Source organism: Neovison vison, chromosome 6 (genome assembly GCF_020171115.1).
Source record: "Neovison vison isolate M4711 chromosome 6, ASM_NN_V1, whole genome shotgun sequence".
NCBI classification, from domain to species: domain Eukaryota; kingdom Metazoa; phylum Chordata; class Mammalia; order Carnivora; family Mustelidae; genus Neogale; species Neogale vison.
In genome coordinates, this window is record NC_058096.1 from 143,199,455 (window position 1) to 143,219,542 (window position 20,088).

Genomic DNA, 20,088 nt, shown 5'->3' on the forward strand with positions numbered 1-20,088 from the left:
TGACTGGCTTTTGTCACTTAGTATAATATTTTCAAGGTTCACCCATGTGAACCTTCATTCATTCATCAGCTGATAGACATTTGTGTTGTTACCACTTTTTAGCTAACATGAGTGATGTTGCTATGAACATTCGTAAGACATTCACACACCTTTTTGTGTGGACATGTTTCAATTTCTCTTGGGTAATTAAGTGGAATTGCTGGATCATATGGTAATTCTATGTATAAACATTTGAGAAACTGACAGACCGTTTCCCAAAGCAGCAGCAGCATTTTATACTCAGCAGTACATGAAGGTTCCAAGCTCTCTACTTCATTGCCAACAATTTTTTATTATAGGACTATTTTATTATAACCATACTAGAGCATATGAAGTGGTATTTCATTGTGGTTTTCGCTTGCATTTCCTTGATAGCTAATAATATTGAGCATCTTCTCATGTGTTTGTTCCTTGGGAAATTGTCTATTCGGATCCTTTACCCATTTTAAAATTGGGTTGTCTCTTTGTTACTGATTATAAGAATTCTGTATATATTCCATGTGCAAGTTATGATGTGCAGTTTTTTCTCTCATTATTGAATTTGCCTTTTTGTTTTCTAAACATTTTTTTCTTTGAAGCATAAAAGTATTAATTTTGGTGCTATCCAGTTTATCTATTTTTTCTTTCATTCTTTATGATTTTGAGGTCACATCTACAAATTGGTATCATGAGATCAATGAAGTCTCTTTCAGTCAAAAAAACAGAATAGTAGTAACAAAAGTTTCTCCTTACCTAAGAAACGGGTGTGAAAATTTAAAGTTGTTGTTTTTTTTTTTTTTTTAGAGTTCTATTAATCATTCATACAAGGAAACCTACATGAGTAATACCTTATGGTAAAGGGTATTCCTCAGTCCTCTGAACTAGTGTTATTATTATATCTTCTTGTTGACAATTGGTTCAACCGAAATGCACTGACAGAATTGCCAGACCGTTCCAAGATCTGACTGTACAATCTCTTTTCTTCTGCATCATGATCACATATGTGTTCTTGACCATCAATTCTCAAAAGCAAAATCTAAAAAAATGCTGTACATTCACTTTTTGACAAAAAAAAAGGAAAAATCCATTTAACTGCTGACAAACCATTCTGTATTTTTCATTTTAAAAATAAGTATTATTATTGTATATCATAAGTATTATTGATTTTAATGTTACATTTTGTGGACATAGACTTCTAAACTGGAATACACCCAAGTATTTAATGATTTGCAGGACGTTTTTTGCTTATTTTCAGTTCTCGAGCCTGTATGCATGGGTAGATTTGTAGCTCTCATGAGAGATTTACTGATAACACACACACACACACACACACACACGCGTGCGCGCGCGCGTGTGTGTGTGTCCTAAAGAATAGTGAGGATCTCCCAAAGGAAAAAAAAAATATGCCACTCAAAAGTTCATCCTGTGAAGTGTGAATTTAACATGGATATAGCTTTTGGAGATTAGTTGTTTTTGTCTTCCTGGCCTGTGATTACTTATATATAGGCCTCTTTTTATTTTGAACAGAGGGACTAAATGGACATATCGGTAAGAGTCCAAGGTAGACCAATGCCACATTCTAAATGGGCAGTTTGAGCAGGGTTGAATAAAAGGAGTATTTACAAAGAAGTTCCTTGAGTGTAAGGAAACCACAAAGCATAGAACTGTCCCTCCACTGTGGGAATAATAACAACAGAAATTCACTATAACTCCTAGGTGTGAAGGGGTCAGTGAAGAGTTGTTCTGAAATGTTGAGTCAGAGGAAGGTGAGTGGAGAAGGCGACGTGAAAGGAGCTGTGATCTTTTGTTGGGACCCTCTGTGACCTTCTGCCCACCTCAACCCTGCAGGGAAGCAAGCAGAGGAACATATACCTCGACCTCCCTCTGCTACCACCCTGCAATCTGCTGATGTTCTAAAATGGCCAAACCCAAGGAGCCAATAACCCTGTTGATGGAGTCAAACAAGTCAGCCTCCAAGGAGCAGAAATGGTTGGAAAATGGATCTGTTCTAGGAATAAAAGTGGGAAATAGTCAGTAAAATGAGTTACTGTATATTCAAACAAGTAGAGAAAAATTCAAATGAAATTTAAACAATCAGTTATTAATTACTCATTACTAGTAATTAGCCATTTAGTGGTAGCTAGTTATTAACTGAAGACTAACTGATAGCTTTAGAATAACTGGTAATTTTTTTTAAAGATGGATATGGGTGTTTCCCCACTCCTCCTAAATAATTTGTAAGTTGAAATTTTTTTTAAAGATTTATTATCTTAGAGAGAGAGAGATAGAGCAAGTGAGAGAGTGCAGGCAGGGGGGATGGGAGTACAGAATCTTAAACAGACTCCATGCTGAACCCAGCGCTGGACACAGGGCTTGACCATGAGATCCATGACCCCGAGACCTCCTCCTGAGCCAACACCAAGAGTCTGGCGCCCAACAGACTGCACCACCCAGGAGCCCCACAAGCTGAAAAATGTTTAAAACAACAAACTTCTCTGCCATTTTCCCCTCATCAATAGAAAAATTAAGTTCAATAATTGGTCCAATCCAGCAGCTGTAGATAGTATTAGAATTTTTTTTAATTTTATTTATTTATTTGATAAACAGAAATCACAAGTAGGCAGAGAGGCAAGCAGAGAGAGGGGAGAGGGGAAGCAAGCTCCTTGCTGAGCAGAGAGCCTATGCAGAGCTCAATCCCAGAACCCTGAGGTCATGACCTGAGCCGAAGACAGGCTTAACCAACCCACTGAGCCACCCAGGTGCCCCAGTATTAGAATTTTTTTTATAGAATCTTATGGTTGGAAGGGATTTCAGGGAACTTTTCTTTCTTATCCTCTCCTAATACATGAATATCCCCCTTTTAAAAATGAGAACATCATACATCTTTGAAAAGGGCTCAGATTCTACCTCCAATCTCCTATTATTGCTCTTGATTCTTCTATGATGAATGCCAAATCTTAAGTCCCTTCTCTGAGCTTTAACACCTGCTTTCTATCCTTGCCATTCAGTATTTTCTTTTATAAAATTTTATGTTATTTTCATGTGTATATTTCTACCTTCCCCAAGGCTCTTAAAGACTTTGATTATAGCTCAAAAAAATTCTGTGAATTGCCTCAAAATTATTATTATTATTATTAATGTTGTTGTTAAAGTACTCACACTTTACTGAAGTACAATAGAGAATATCCTATATCTCAAGTCAGTCAATGTTTAGTACTAGAAAATAAGCATATATGAACTTGGGAAGGTTTAGGGATTTTTTTCAGTCTCTTTGTTAAAGAACCATAAGGCACCTAGACAACAGGAACTGACAATTCTTATTTACTTGTGCCCAATTAGAAATAAACACAATATTATAAATCAATACTAAGTTAGTCAAATCTCCTTTTTATGCTTATATGACCATATGATAGAGTAGAATTTGAAGTAATCAACTTTTATAAATAATGGTAAAAGAAAGTTTACCCATTATCCTAATGGGCAAATGGGTTCTAAAACAAATATTTAAGCAACCTCAGCTTTGATATTATTGTATTTTCATAATGTGATAGAATCATAAAATCTGAAATTTGAGAGGTATCTCAGAGGCCACCTATTTTGGCTTATCTCCCAGTATGGGATTTTTATTTCTGAGGTGATCAGTAAGAAGTTATTTTGCCTGAACATTTTCAGTAGTAAGGAGCTCACTATGCCCCCAGAAAAAGCTACACCAGCAGTTCCCAAACCTAGTTGTGCTTTCAGATTCTCTAGAAAATTTTACATGATTATAGATATTTTTATAAACTAATATATAAAATATATTTAATATCAATAAATATTTTTAAAATAACATTTCTGTTGGCCCAGCTTTGGGTTGACATTGGGTATCTGTACTTTCAGAAGTTCTCCAGGTGCGCCTGGATGGCTCAGTCAGTTAAACATCTGCCTTCAGCTCAGGTCATAATCTAAGGGTCCTGGGATCGAGTCATATGCTGGGCTCCCTGCTCAGCAGGGAGTCTGCTTCTCCCTCTCTCTGCTTATGTTCTCTCTCTATGTCTCTCAAATAAATAAAATCTTTAAAAAATTTTTTTAAAAATTCTCCAAATGCAGGACACACAGGTGGCTTAGTTGGTTAAGCTTCTGATGCTTAATGTTGGCTCAGGTCATGATCTTTGGGTTCTTGGAGCATCATGATGGACTTGTGCTCAGCAGGGAGTCTGTTTGAGAATTCTCTCTCTCCGTCTGTCTCCTCCTCCCAGTCATTCTCTCTCTCCCTTTCCATCTCTCCCTCTCTAAAATAAATAAATAAATCTTTAAAAAAATTTCCACAAATGCTTCTGATAATAGCCAACTCATTCTTCAATTAGTTTAGCTATTAGAAAATTATCCTCTGCAAGAAATGGGCAGAGGACATGAACAGACGTTTCTGCAAAGAAGACATCCAGATGGCCAACAGACACATGAAAAAGTGCTCCATATCACTCGGCATCAGGGAAATACAAATCAAAACCACAATGAGATATCACTCACACCAGTCAGAATGGCTAAAATCAACAAGTCAGGAAATGACAGATGCTGGCGAGCATGCGGAGAAAGGGGAACCCTCCTACACTGTTGGTGGGAATGCAAGCTGGTGCAACCACTCTGGAAAACAGCATGGAGGTTCCTCAAAATGTTGAAAATAGAACTGCCCTATGACCCAGCAATTGCACTACTGGGTATTTACCCTAAAGATACAAACGTAGTGATCCAAAGGGGCACGTGCACCCAAATGTTTATAGCAGCAATGTCCACAATAGCCAAACTATGGAAAGAACCTAGATGTCCATCAACAGATGAATGGATCAAGAAGAAGTGGTATATATACACAATGGAATACTATGCAGCCATCAAAAGAAACGAAATCTTGCCATTTGTGACAACATGGATGGAACTAGAGCGTATCATGCTTAGCGAAATAAGTCAAGCGGAGAAAGACAAATATCATATGATCTCCCTGATATGAGGAAGTGGTGATGCAACATGGGGGCTTAAGTGGGTAGGAGAAGAATCCATGAAACAAGATGGGATAGGGAGGGAGACAAACCATAAGTGACTCTTAATCTCACGAAACAAACTGTGGGTTGCTGGGGGGAGGGGGGTTGGGAGAAGGGGGGTAGGGTTATGGACATTGGGGAGGGTATGTGCTTTTGGGTAAATTGGAAGGGGAGATGAACCATGAGAGACTATGGACTCTGAAAAACAATCTGAGGGGTTTGAAGTGGCGGGGGGGGTGGGAGGTTGGGGTACCAGGTGGTGGGTATTATAGAGGGCACATCTTGCATGGAGCACTGGGTGTGGTGAAAAAATAATGAATACTGTTTTTCTGAAAATAAATAAATTGGAAAAAAAAAAAGAAAATTATCCTCTGTATTTAGCTCATATAACTCTTGCAAAGACTTTTATTTATATTTTCTACTTCTGTTCTTCTTGAGTTGCATAGAAAAAGGAACATAAATGGTTGATTTTAAAATATTTTAAATTTTGAAGGTAGTTCATATCTCTCTTCCTCCTCACTCTGTGGTATATTTTCCTCTTCTCTGAATGCTCTCTCTTCCTTGAAACTTTACTCATATGACATGAAACTTTACTCATATGACATATGACAAACTTTACTCATACAGATCTTTAACGATCATGATTAACTTCCTTTGTTGCTGTCCCTTTCTCTTGTTCTAATTTCTTTTTTTTTTTTTAAGATTTTATTTATTTATTTGACAGAGAAATCACAAGTAGATGGAGAGGCAGGCAGAGAGAGAGAGAGAGAGAGAGAGAAGCAGGCTTCCCGCCGAGCAGAGAGCCCGATGCGGGACTCGATCCCAGGACTCTGAGATCATGACCTGAGCCGAAGGCAGCGGCCCAACCCACTGAGCCACCCAGGCGCCCAGATAACCACAAATGATCTCAGTGTCCTACAGATGACATTTGCAAAACAGACATTATTGTCTATCATGTTAGTTTATGAAAGCATCTGAGGATCTTGTATTTGTTTTCTCTGTTCAGAAAGCTTTTCCTCAGTATCTGCTTGGACATCTCTCTTCCTTTTTCCAAGCCTATGTTCAAATGTCAACTTCTCAGTGAGGTCTTCCTTGACCAGTCTTTTTAAAACAGAAGCCTCTGATCCCCAAATTTAATTCCAAATTTGTTTTCCCTCATAGCCTATCAAACTTCTGTTATGGTACATAGTTTAGTTATCTATTTTTTCACTGTATTTATCCTCTCATTAGGATGTCAGTTGAATGAGGACAAGATTCTTCATCTGCCTTTTTCTTTGCTATGATCGGCATACAGTAGGCACACATTTATGGTGATGAATGTATAAAAATGCTGAATTAAGCATTATATATATTTTAGCCATAATACATTAGAACACTGAATAGAAGAGAAAAATGAAATTCCAGTTTTGAGTTTGAAGAGACACCAGAAATCCCATCATGTGAGCTGCTTCTATCACAGATGAGTAAATGAAGGCCCAGAGATAATCATATATGCAGCAAAAGGTATAGAAAGGCCTAAAATCAAACCTGGATCCCAATTTTCCTTTTATTAGATTAGCTTTTGAAGAAGTCCATCCTTGGTGTGCCCTGAAAAGATTTCCTTCTGAAATATTAGATATCCACGTTAAGATTTGAATCTTTGGTTCCTTAAATTGCCCATATATACTTAAATGTAATATCTGGTTTAATCATGGACAAATAATTTTAAGATATCATAATTTTAGAAAGGGATTTTCAAAAAAGCCTAATAAAATATACTGTATGTTTTCTCAAGGAGAGATATACATTTCCCAAATATGTTTTCCCATATATGTTTCCCACTTATGACTATTCCACATGTTAGCATTTTCAAGTCCAGAAAAGGAAAGAAAGAAAAGAAAAAGAGTACATTCTAAAGCAGATAAAATGATAGGTGGGGAGGAGTGCATTGGTAATACACTGATTTTTTAAAATGTATTTTTAAATCAAATCTGATAACTGGCAACAAAACACTGTTATTACAGCTTTATCCTGAAAGTTTTTTTGAAGGTGCATATTGTAATTTCATATTCTAGTGAAATTACTGGTCTTTAAGAAAAAATATTCACTAGGTATCTAGATAAAAAAGGTCTTATATAGGACATGCAAGGGAAAAATCTAGACTGTTGTTAGACTTTTAGACAGCAACCTTTTGTGCAAAAGAATGGAGTAACATACAAAATATACAAAATGTAAAGAAAATGTAAACTAAGGATTTTATATCCAGCAAAAATGACCATCAGATACCAAACTGCTACCATGAAAAAACTCACGGAACATTGTTCCCATATACATTTCCTGAAGAATATTCTCAAGAACAAGATTCAGAAAACCAAGATAATTTGAAAGAATTGTATAGGACAAGTTAATCAGCATTAAATATGTACTTATTTATAGTATCAAGTCTAAATGAAAGTTAAAGAAGAGAAGGTATTAAGTTTTCAAAGACCATAGTCTCTGACAATGTAAATATGGATGAAACACTGAAAGGGGAGTGGGGAGAAAATTAGACTAGAATATGCCTCCCCCAAATTTTTAAATTGTTTTCAGTATTCATAATTTGTAATGGTAGTACTAATATTGATATACTGCAACTGTTGTATGTATAATGGGGGATAAAGCAAATGAGTCATTCTTGGATATCCTAACTCTATCATCTTCTATACCTCAATAACCAGAATTCACTGTGTAAAGGAGATACAAATGTAATACATAAAATGTTAAAACCCTGTAATACTGAAATAGAATTAGTAATATTAATATGAACCTATATTGTCTCTCATGTACATGCATACAATTCCAAGAAAAAACTCCTTTCAACAGAAAAGGAGTATAAACAATGACCAGCCCAATAACAGTCAGTATCTCTATGTATCAATTATGGCCTCAGATATAATCTCCCAATAAAAGAAACAAGAGTGTCTTTAAATAGCTGTTTCACTTCTGGGGACATGAAATACACATAAGTTTAAGATACCTTAGTGTACAAACACTACTAGGATGATGTCAGAAGAGCTCAGGAGCCAGTATAAAGAGTCTTCCACTCACCAAAGATGGGGTAATTTTGGTAAGAATAACAAGTACAGTAAGGGTAACAAGAAGCCTGTGTGGCTGTCAGTTAAGCATCTGCCTTCAGCTCAGGTCATGATCCCAGAGTCCTGGGATCGAATCCTGCATCAATCTTCTTTCTCAGCAGGGAACCTGCTTCTCCCTCTGCCTACCATCCTCCTGCTTGTAGTCCCTCTCTGGCAAATAAATTTTAAAAATTTCTTAAATACAATGGTTAAAACACATAAAATAGCTAACAAATGCCCCCCAAATGGCAGCATAATAAGCTTCTGAATTTCCCTCCTCCTACAGACACACTGAATGTACATCTATATGTGGAATAATTCCTTCTGAGAGAAACATAAAACAAGGAATGATTTTTAAAAAGTTGAATAACTGACGTATCGGGTGAATGAGAAAATCCCCACATGGAGACTGATCAGAAAGGTTGGGACACATAAAGCAAAAATACCACCCCAGATAAAGTGCCATGCCATCAAGAAGGAACCCCTAAGTCCCAGCATTGGAGAGTTTGGACTTAGTGCCCCCCACTAAGACCCTCAAAACACTTAGCTTTGAAAGCCAAGTTCACAAATCCTACAGGATCATAGCAAACAAAAGTAAGTCTTAAATGGATGTAAGAACATATTAGATACAGGGCTAGTATCCAAAATCTATAAAGAACTTATCAAACTCGACACCCAAAGAACAGATAATCCAATGAAGAAATGGACAGAAAAAATGAACAGACATTTCTCCAAAGAAGACATACAAATGGCCAAAAAGCACGTGAAAAAACTCTCAACATCACTTAGTATCAAGGAAATACAAATCAAAACCATAATGAGATACCACCTCGCACTACTCAGAATGGCTAAAATTAACAAGTCAGGAAATGACAGATGTTGGTGAGGATGCAGAGAAAAGGGAGCCCTCCTACACTGTTGGTGGGAATGCAAGCTGGTTCAGCCACTCTGGAAAACAGTATGGAGGTCCCTCAAAAAGTTAAAAATAGAGCTACTCTATGACCCAGCAATTGCACTACCAAGTATTTACCCCAAAGATAAAAATGTAGTGATCTGAAGGGGCACCTGCATCCCAATGTTTATAGCAGCAATGTCCACAATAGCCAAATGATGGTAAGAGCCCAGATGTCCAACAACAGAAGAATGGATAAAGAGTGGTATATGTATACAATGGAATAATACTCCACCATCAAAAAAGAAAAAAAAAATGAAACCTTGCCATTTGCAACAACATGGATGCAACTAGAGAGTATTATGCTAAGTGAAATAAGCCAATCAGAGAAAGACAGTTACATGATCTCACTCATATGTGGAGTTTAAGAAACAAAACAGAGGCTCATAGCTGAAGGGAGGGAGATCAGATGGAATCAGAGAAAGAGAGACAAACCATAAAATACTCTTAATCATAGGAAGCAAACTGAAGGTTGGTAGAGGGGAGCAGAGTGAGGGGATGGACATTAAGGAGGGCACATAATGTAATGAGCACTGGGTATTATATAAAACTGATGAATCACTGAGCTTGGTCTCTGAAACTAATAATACACTATATGCCAATTAATTGAATTTAAATTTTGAAAAGCGAAAAAAAATGGGTGTAAGAACATCTCTATCGTTGTATATTCAGGTTCAGCAGAGAGGGAGCATGCAAAAATGCTCATCTCCTACTTTCTCCCTGGAACAGATATAACTGCATACTGTCCCAGCTGCTACCTTAGGGCCCAGCTCCTAATCCACCTGCACCTAGGTGCTCTCTATGATCCTCCACTTTGGGACACTGACAGATCTTAGGACACCCTCAACTACTGGGAGCCACCAAGAACAATGACAACAGCTTTGACAATCACCAGATTTTGGTGGAATCTGATAGAACTAATAAGTGAACTCAGTAAAGTTGCAGGATGTATCTATATCAGTTGTATCTATACACTGATAACTGTCAGAAAGAGAAATTAAGAAAAACAATCCCATTAACAGTAACACCAAGAAGAATAAAATACTTAGGAATAAATTTAACCAAGGAGGTACAAGACTTGTACACCAATAATAACAAGATATTGTTGAAAGAAATTAAAGAAGATCTAAACAAATAAAAAACTCCAACTACAGACTTGCCAAAAGAATTGAAGAAAGCTGTTTAAATTCTCAGCTCTTACCGAAAGACCCATACATGAGGAGTTAACCAAAGTTGGAGTACTCCCTTAGAGTACAAACTAGCAGCATTGGCATCAACTGGGTGCTTGTTAGAGATGCAGAATCCCACCCTACATGTCCTGAATCTGAATATACTTGGTGTTGAGATCCCCAGGTGATTCCTCTATACATTGTCTTGATAAGCGATCTATACAGTTGGTTCTGAGATGAGACAGACTCATGTTTGGTATTCACTAGTAGCAGTGAGGATCCCTCAGCGAGATAGCAATTTGAATACTAATCAAACTTTGTCACAGAAAGTAGGAAAACAGTTGAAGAAAGCAATCAAAGGGTTGATAAATAATGGATTAAAATAGTACAGCTAAAGTAATAAAGTTGTGTCCGAAGGCCTGAGTTTGCAGAAATTCAGTGAAACCACTGGAGTAATCACTTTCAAGTCTTGTAATTCTTCTCTTATTATAATTGAAAAGGCACCAGATGCACCTGCAAAAGTAAAGCCCTTGGTACTATTCCTGTGTGACCTTGGATAAGCCACTTCACCTCCCAACATTCTAGTCTCTCCAGCTGCAGAACAAGATTTACAACGTTCGTTAGTAATAGGATTGAGATCCTCATTTGGACAAAATTTATGCAAGTGCCAAGTATGATTATTATTTTAGCTGACAGATAAAAAGACTGTCATTTGTTTTTGAATGTGTTGTGAAGCAAAAGACACAAGGATGAAATTATGCCGATCGTCCTTTTTGTTTTGCCTGCTTATGGAGTTTGATTGAACTTGTCTGAATCCTGAATCCCATAATAAATATGCAACATAACAAAAGATTAAATGAAAGACCATTTAATTACCTGAATCAGAGCTCGTAAAAATGTATATGTGTTCGTGGCAGCGGGGGGAGGATTGGTATAATTAGTACCCGGAATTTAGGAAAATTGTGTCTAGCAGGAAAATGTATACATGTTTGGCAAAAATTGAGTGACGGGTCAAGAACTCTTCAAGCTAAGAAGATTATATCAACAGATGCATTCCCCATCTGCTCACTGAATGCACAAAAATGGAAATGGCATTTTTTTTCTATCAATTGAAGTTCCAGTTATACTCAGAGGCCATGAATCATACCATGCCAATAGCCAAGATTGAAAAATGTAAAACATGAGTAATAGAAGGCAAGAGTTAGCTACTTTTGATGTGAAATAAAAGGTATTTTCAAAGAGATGTTCTGGTCTTCCTCATGAAGCTCACACTGCTGTTCCTAAAAGGCATGATGCAAAGACACACCAGAACAGCAAATCTGTGTTTACACCAAAAGGCACACAATCTAACATAAAAACTGGCAGTGCACAGTCTTATTGGGACACTAGGGCACAAGCACCACAGATGGATTTTTCTCAACTATGTAATAACCACAGTGGTTTGTAAATCTCCCATTTTGAAGTAATGGGGGTATCCATGAGACATTGAGATGATATAAAACATTCTTCCCTGCTAGGGCTATAGTGATAATTACTTCTGTGTCTTGCAGTGCTATTTGTGGGAGATTGGCAAAAGTTTCTTAAGTTCAAATGTAAACACCAGAAACTCATATTAAGAAATAAACCATCCACCTTATTATTCATTAAATTACCATGTATCAACGAAGATTTATAAATGGCAGGATTTATGCAGGGCCATTATAAAGGACAATAAAGACAGTCATACCTGTCCCCAGCAAACCCCACATTGGTCCTTACTCAAATGTGATCAACAGCAAGCTGCACATTGTTGTATTTTGGCTCACGCATCTTTTATAGAGAATTCTCAATCCATCTGACTGCAATTACTTGAACTTTAGAATGGAAATGCAGGATCTTTATTTATTTATTTATTTGTTTATTTAAATTTTTTTTTTCCCAATGGAAATGCAGGATCTTAATCAACATTTTTCAACGACTCTGGTTATTGCTGTTACTATTTGTTACTGCAAAGATCTATGCAAGGTGATGCTAAAACTCAGAGACTCTGTTTCTCCCAAATTAATTATGTAAAACCATTAACAGCATTGTTTGTCTCCCCATGCCAAGGCTGAAAAGGAGTTCTATAGATAACTGGCTTTTATTGTCTTTGGGCTAAATGTTTCCTGGTATTCCAGTATTCCCTACGGTGAGGAAGTTTTCAACTGAGCTGTGTTACATTACCAAATGCAGATAGATACTGAGATCCTGACAAAGTATCAGTTGTGTGGGAACGAGACTTCAACGTCCTTAAACTATTTGATCCTCGCAACAAAGCATTTGTGGGCATATGCTTAAGAGGAGGGTGAGAAGTAGCATCACATCAGTGAAGCAAATTAAACATAAGAGGAGAAAACCAGATGCTCTGGAAATGTAGGCAACAATGACTATTTGTAAGCCAATGGAAGTTCTGAGAAAACCTGGATATAGCCAACATAGAAAAATTGTGGCAATTAGTGACTTCCTCCTTAGAGGTATGGAAAGACCAGAGTGTGGACTATCATGGATCACTGACCGGTCCCTTGTTGCCTGGATGTTTCTGTTCATGACAGACAGTGCTGCTCAACAAGACCGAATGCCCTCCCCGCAAACCTGCTAAACACCCAATGATTTGTGTGGTAAAATACATGTTATTGGGAAAACAGAGGAGGGAAGGATCTTTAGATGCTCCAAAGTTTTGGATAGACTACTGAACCACATGGAAGCACAGATGGTGTTTGCAACACTTCCTCTTTCTAGCAGTTGGGACTTTGGAAAGGATAGAGAAATCTTGGATGTGGACTACTGGCTCTGCAGATGGTGATGGGGAACGGGCTTGGCCAACAGTCTTAAATCCCAGACTGATGGGCTCCTCTTCACAGAAGAATTAGGAGAAGGAAGTGGAAGGAGAGGAAAAATGGAGAAAAATGTGTATTAAGTTATGGCTTATTTATCTATTTTCTCTTTAAAAGTAGAAATAATCAGAAGGCCACATCTAAAACAGCCAGCTTGGGTAGCAGCCAGGGATGCAAAGAGGTTTACCAAATTTCAACGGATAAGACAACTCTGAATAACCTAATTCTGTTTGTCACTTGGCACTCAGAACATAGTCATGAGATATGGGAGTCAGTAAAGAAGCACCACTAAAAACTGTGAAGGGGGGACGCCTGGGTAGCTCAGTTGGTTAAACATCTGACTCTTGATCAGGTTTTGATCTGAGGGTCAGAAAGGAAAGGAATGGACAGGACAGGACAGGAAAGGAAAGGGAAAAACATGAGATGGAGCTTGTGATAATATTGATAATTATGATGTAGTGTTCCATAATTCATTAACTAAGTATAACACCCAGTGTTCATCACAGTACAGTTGTGTCTTCTAATATGAGTAACAGAGGACATTTAAAGAATAGGACTAGGTGTTGAGGTAAGTGGGAGAACTTTGGTTCATTTGATGTGAATTTTTGTTTGTTTTTACTGATCTATTTCTGTAGTATTCTGATTTTAAGTTGTATTTTGGAGGTATATCTCCTTAAATGGATGGAGCCTTGTTCACAAAGTAGCCCCAACAACCTTTTTTTAGCAAATGCACATCTTCTTAGCATGCTATAAAAAAAGTATTAAATCTCACCACCCTTGGAAAGTAGAGACTGCATTCTTTGCTTTCCACATTTGATTAAGAAGAAGGTCTAACGTGTTTTAGAATGAATTTTGTTAGCAAGCCCAGCAGAAAGCAGTAAGCAAAAGTGAGTTACTCTCTGTGGCAGTATGTTGTCCCCTTCAGTGTCACCAGACTATCCACCTCAAGGAGATGCCATCTTTCCTTGTGACAGTTGCCTTTGTCCTTGTGAAAGGAAACATCCTGTACCCACAGGGATTAATTCTCTCATGTAACTTTAATAAGGTGCTGGGGTGTGTCCTCAATGACCCAGCGACAGCATTCTTCCCTGATACACATTGATCATTACCCTTCAGAGCTAAAGAAAGTTCTATTTCCTTGGATTCTTTGCTGCTTTTAGTTCAAACTAATACAGTGATTTTGTTTTCTGGAAATGTTAATGCTTGTTTACATTCCGGGAGCCAGTCATGACTCTGGATTCCCACTTAAAGTTCATAACCTCAAAGTTGTGATAAGTGTGCAGTGGAAGTTTGATGTCAAGGATGTGGCCATCAAAAGGTATTTCACCCAAGGAAAAATATTTGTTTATTTTGAAATCTAGAAACAATAGCTCATCAGAAATATGCATGTTGATATATTGTCTGACTCCAAATTCCCCCTTGCTGCACTGTTTTTGTTGTTTTATTTGTATAATTTGACATGAGGAGATTTTGCTGTGCTTCACTGGTTTCTGACTTCGAGATGATGGTATTTACTTACTGGATGTTGAATTAACGTTTCAGATAGATTTTACACATGAAGGTACTTTTTTGTATCACCTGGGATCTTCACAAATTCTGTCCACATTAGCAAAACTCTATCAACTCTTAAGCAATATCTCCTTTCCCGTGTGATAATATACTATAACAGAAAGAGCACCAAACTTGGAAGGCCTGATTTCTAGACCAAAGACTGTCCTTCATGAAATATGGGACCTTAAAAATGTAATTTAACCTCTGGACCATAGTGTACCATTTTACAGGTGGGAAAATAATAATGTGTCCCTGCCTATCTTAGCACTGTTTATAGATCCAATAGGAAAAAAAGGGTACCTGAAAGCATATTGTGTTATAAATGTACTCAAACATTTATTAACATAATTGTTGATATGCCTAAAATGCAAATGGTTCTTCAAAGATTGTATCTTTATTCAATCCTAATAAAAGGCCTGTTGAAAGCATTTTACTGGGAGCTAATGTAATTTTGTAAAATGTCCTGGGATGTAAAATGTACTGAGAGCTAATGTCAGTTTGATACAGGAATGAAGCTTAGACAGTCCACAGAAATGGGTGGTTGGTATATCCCTTCAAACATCTCATTCAGTGTCAGCCTTCTCTTCTGAAATTCTGATAGAAGAGCTAATCAATTCAAGGGGGAGCCCGTAGGCAAATGTCTAGAGCGCCAAGATCCAGACCCTGATTTAAGTATGAGCCATGCACTGTGAAATCGAGGCTTGGCAGGTCATGAAATGAGACAACCTGCAGTGAAAATTTCAAAACACATAGCATCTTTCTCAGACTCGCTATTTTGCCTCTTAAATGTGAGGCTCAGAGGTATCTTTTCATCACCCGAAGTTTCAGATCTGCTGAAAAGCCTGGACAAGCGTTCAGTTGAGTCCCTTGAGTTCCATGCGAGCAGCAAAGCAGAAATGCTTTTGGCCTGGCAGTTTCAAGGCAGGTGTTACCAGTGGGTTGCCTGAACCATGGAAAAACCTCCTTCTGGCCTTTTTTAAATGCCCGGTTCCAGCGGCAAGACCTCCTGGTGGGCCTGCCAGGGAGAATTAGTCTCAGAACACACTCAACAGGAAGTGGACTGAATTAAGCTGCTGGAGGAATTAGGAATGTGTATGTCATTGTTGAAAAAGTTTGCCCAAAACAGCAATCTTGGATCTGGCGTCCCTGAAGTTGAACTGCCTTTTGTTTTGTTTTGTTTTTTGAGGCTAGTCAAGAGGTTCCGCTGCTTATATTGGAGTTTTTTGATTCATGATAGTAAACTCAAGTCATAGCAGGTCCTTTATAAAATACAGTCTTACAGCAGTTGAAGGCGAAGTATTACAACATCGTCTTAGTGTTCCAAATCTCACCGAAGATTAGAAGATACCTGTTCAAGTCCTGCCTTCTGAAATACAGGGTTTCCTCACTTTGAAGAATGTAAACCCTCCAGAAAAGCTAGATTCAATCTTCTGGTGGTCTTCCTGGTTTAAGAAAGTGATGTGGTTGGTAAGAAAACAAATCCTCTGGCAAATTTTATTATTGGTTTTAAGTGTAAAATGAATAATGAAAACTCTTCAGTGGTTCTTAGGTATTTGAGAGTTGTGTTTACTTAGAAAATCTCACAGAAGCTAAATGACTTGCCTAGAAAAGTGAAGAAAACACATACCACACAATGTGGTTTCAAATTCCATAAGGTTCCAGGTTCACCGATCAACTACAGCACCCCCAGGCTCCCCACTGTGCTGATCTGCACCTACTTGTTTGGCAGGTTTCTCTTATTTTGCTATTTTCCCTCTTTCTGCAAACTCGCTTTCTCACAAACCTGGTATGGGTTCTTGCTTACTGCCTTCATCACCCCTGAAGGCCAGTTTGTCCCTGACCCTACGGTAAGCATGGATCTTGGCCAGAAATGACAAAAGTGAGAGCTATCATTTACTCTCTGCTGCAGGCAGATGGCCTGCTGAGTGCTTTACATACAATACCCACCACTCTATACTGGTTTTTGAGGTGTCCAGGATGATTTGTGTGCACCACTGTGTAACCCGCTAACTCAGGGGAAGTAAAAGATACTGCCTGTATTTAAATGATACAAGAGATAGTTGACACATATCTCTTAATTTTATTCAAGAACCTGAGAGTCACTGATTAAGAGTGCCAGACTATGAATGTCTCTCTAGGTTCCCTCAGAATAAGGATGGCTTTGATCGGGTGCCAACTTTTCCATTCACCCCTTGGATTTGGCTGGGGTTGGAGGGGAAGCAGCCTTTCCACCCTTCTGACTGAGAAATCTCGTTTCCCTGATCTGAAATCACTACCACGCACCTCTGACTCTTGCCTTCTGCTTTGCTTTATCCACACAGGTAACGACATTGACTCAGGAGGTCTCTCAGTTAGGTAAAGACATGAGAAGTGTGATGCATCTTCTAGAAAACATTCTGTCACCCCAGCAGCCATCGCGGTTCTGCTCTCTGCATACCACATCTGTGTGTCCCTCCGGGGACAGCTTACAGACCAGGATGACCTGGAGTACTCACCAACCTTGCCTACACTTGCAAGCCGGTGGAGCCGCTTACACTCAAGCACAACTCTGTCATGGTAATGTCACCTCAGACATTTGGAGTGTGGATCCCTCCTCCGTGGGGAGCAGCCCCCAGCGAACTGGAGCTCACGAGCAAAATCCAGCAGACGGTGACCTTTATCACTCTCCAAGCCTTGGTTATTCACCTGCCCACTACCAGGTTGTCCAAGAAGGCCACCTGCAATTTTTAAGGTGCATCTCTCCACATTCGGATTCTACACTGACACCCCTGCAGTCCATTTCGGCGACTCTCTCGTCCTCAGTCTGCTCCTCCTCGGAAACGTCTTTGCACCTGGTTCTCCCAAGCAGGTCAGAGGAGGGCAGCTTCAGCCAGGGAGCCACAAGTTCCTTCAGTCTGGAAAACTTGCCAGGATCTTGGGACAGGGAAGGTGCGGCGCCAGTCTCTGCAGAACCCTTGGAGAACTTTCCCCTGGAAATCATCACAAGCACAACAGAAACGAAAGATAATAAAGCCATAAACGTATGATATTCGCGCACGTGCAGCAGCTGCCCGTTTTAGACCCACCACTGCATGACGGCTTTCATTTGCCTTTTTTGCCTCGGGCAGGTGTGAAGACTGAGCAGAGCTGGGAGTCCTGCTGGAGAGTGCTTGAGGAGCCAGCCAAAGGCAGAACCACGTCCATACTGTAGCAAACACTCGCTAGATCCTTAGAAACATAGCAGAAACAGTTTCCTATACAGGTATTCCCTTACCAGTCTGTTTGACAGACTTTTTAAAAGTCCAAAGACCCTGAGGGTCTGAGCAGCTAGAAGTCCCAGACAAAGAATTTGTGGATTCGTTTTGTCCTAGGTGACTTTTGTGAAGTGCAGCAAAGGTTTTTCCTGAGTGCCTGCTTGTCATTCCTGAACAATATCCATAGCGCTGTTGGCCTCGGGAGTGCACAGCTCCTGCTGATCTATTTTTCTTTTTGTGAAGGCAAAGGGACAATTATCACTGCATGTCATCTCCTAGACAATCAGTCAAATAGAGCTGGTGGCCAGTGGTTAGCTATTGCACGTTATTTGCCATGTAAATGAACATGTCTTTATTTATCGACAAAAAAAAAGAGAGGCTATTTTTATATCCTTGGTATGAAATATGTATTTAAACTATTTAAAATATTTATAAAGAAATGAATGTTTTCTTTTCATTTTGGTAAAAAAGAAAAAGCTTGCCGTTTTAACAAGAAATGCACTACTGTTATGTATAGTAGATCAAAAGTTATTTATTATTTAAGAGGATGTAGTTTCAAAAGGAATCCCCCTTTTATCTGCATGCAGTTTGCAACCAATGTATCCTTGTGCTTCTGGATTACAAAAGAAGCGTGAGGTCATATTTTATTACTGAAATAAGAACACAGACCCAGTGTCAGGTATGTGGGCCCCGGTGTGGTGGTAGGGAGAGCTTCACCTAGTTAGGCTCTGCTGACTCACGCCAACGACCTGAATGAAGGCTTTCCCCACTGAGCTAGCATAAATATCTCTCCTCCAGGCATCACACTCTGTTGTTCAGGAGCCCCAAACTGGTCTGTGGGATATGAGAGCACAACTACTTTAAGCCATTTTGACCTCAAGATGAGGGAGAGAACCTTGGCTATATCCTTCCCATGTGCTATTCTTGCATGAGAGGTTGTAGACCAGTGCAAATTCCGAAATGGAGCCAAGACTTCTGAGAAATGACTTGTGAGAGTGAGGCCAGCTTACACTGGATCAGCATTTTCATTTTTTTCTGTAAAGCCTCAACAATGCTGTAAGTTATGCGGCGCAGGTGTTTTCATTCTCATTTTGCAAAGAGATAAAAAGCCCCAGAGATTACACAGCTCAGATGTCGGAGATGGTATAGAACCTATAATGTCCCCTGCCTCTCAGCCAACATGCAAATTCAGATGCTGGCTTGGTAATGAGTTAAACACCCTTCGCTCAACTTTTATTTGATGTTTAAGAACATTTAGGGCCAACTCATCCCCGACATTCTTAGGAAACATCGCATTTACATTTTGGTGTCCCCCTGTTCTTATTTCACATCAAAAAGAATAAACAATCTGAGAATTGTATCATTAAAAACATCTAAACAAACCAAAACCTCTGATGTGTGAATCTTGTACCCTAAAACTGGCTAGAGCAGCAGAAAGAAATCTGTAAGAAAAAAGGCAAGAGTAGATGTTTATCAGGCAAGTTACTCAAGACAATGTGTTGGACTTCACCTCTAAAATTCAATCCCTCTTTACCTATGCGAATGGGAAAATTGAGGCAAAGGCAACTTTCTACATTTAGTGCATTTGTGTTCGTATTCATTCTCCCTTTTGCTCCTCTTGACCTGTATAATCATTTTTAATACCATTCAAAAAGAACTAATTGGTGTTAGTGTGTGAATATTCTGGCAGACTAGTCCTACTATTACTGATGCTAAAAATAATGACTGACATTGTTTTTTGAGTAGTGACTATGTACCAACAGATATTTCTAAATTAACACATGTTACATATCTTCATATAATGGTCAAACAATGCTAAAAGTGACTTACTACTATCCCCATTTTGTAAATGAATATAATTGGGCCACAGACTTTTTTTTTACTTGCCTAGTCACACAGGTTTAAATAATAAATCCAACATCCCCATGGCCACTCTGGGTACCCTTCTGTTCATGTCCAAAGCTATTCTTGTCTTTTAAAACTTTACTAGTAATTACTTTGTTTTGAAACCTGTGAATAGAATAAAATATTTGGGTTTTTTTAAGGAAGCATACACATGGGACAAATTAGTAAAACTGTGAGGATGTGAGGAAGCCCCAGTGAAATGCCCAGAAACATGCCCATACTTTTCCACCAGTCCCCCCTTCTATGTATCTACTTCTAGCGGCTGACTGTCATTGGCGTAAGAATCAGAGGCCTGCACTCA

At 38.7% G+C, this 20,088-nt stretch overlaps 1 protein-coding gene across 1 annotated transcript in view; it reads left to right on the forward strand.

Annotated features, from left to right (window-relative positions):
• The window catches only part of KCNH8 (potassium voltage-gated channel subfamily H member 8), a 385,054-nt gene extending 367,362 nt beyond the window's left edge, over positions 1-17,692 (forward strand). The window contains exon 16 of the mRNA XM_044252531.1: positions 16,971-17,692. Coding sequence (XP_044108466.1) covers positions 16,971-17,675 — 705 coding nt within the window. The 3' untranslated portion in view covers positions 17,676-17,692. The remainder of the gene's footprint in view (positions 1-16,970) is intronic.
• The last annotated feature ends 2,396 nt before the right edge of the window (positions 17,693-20,088 follow it).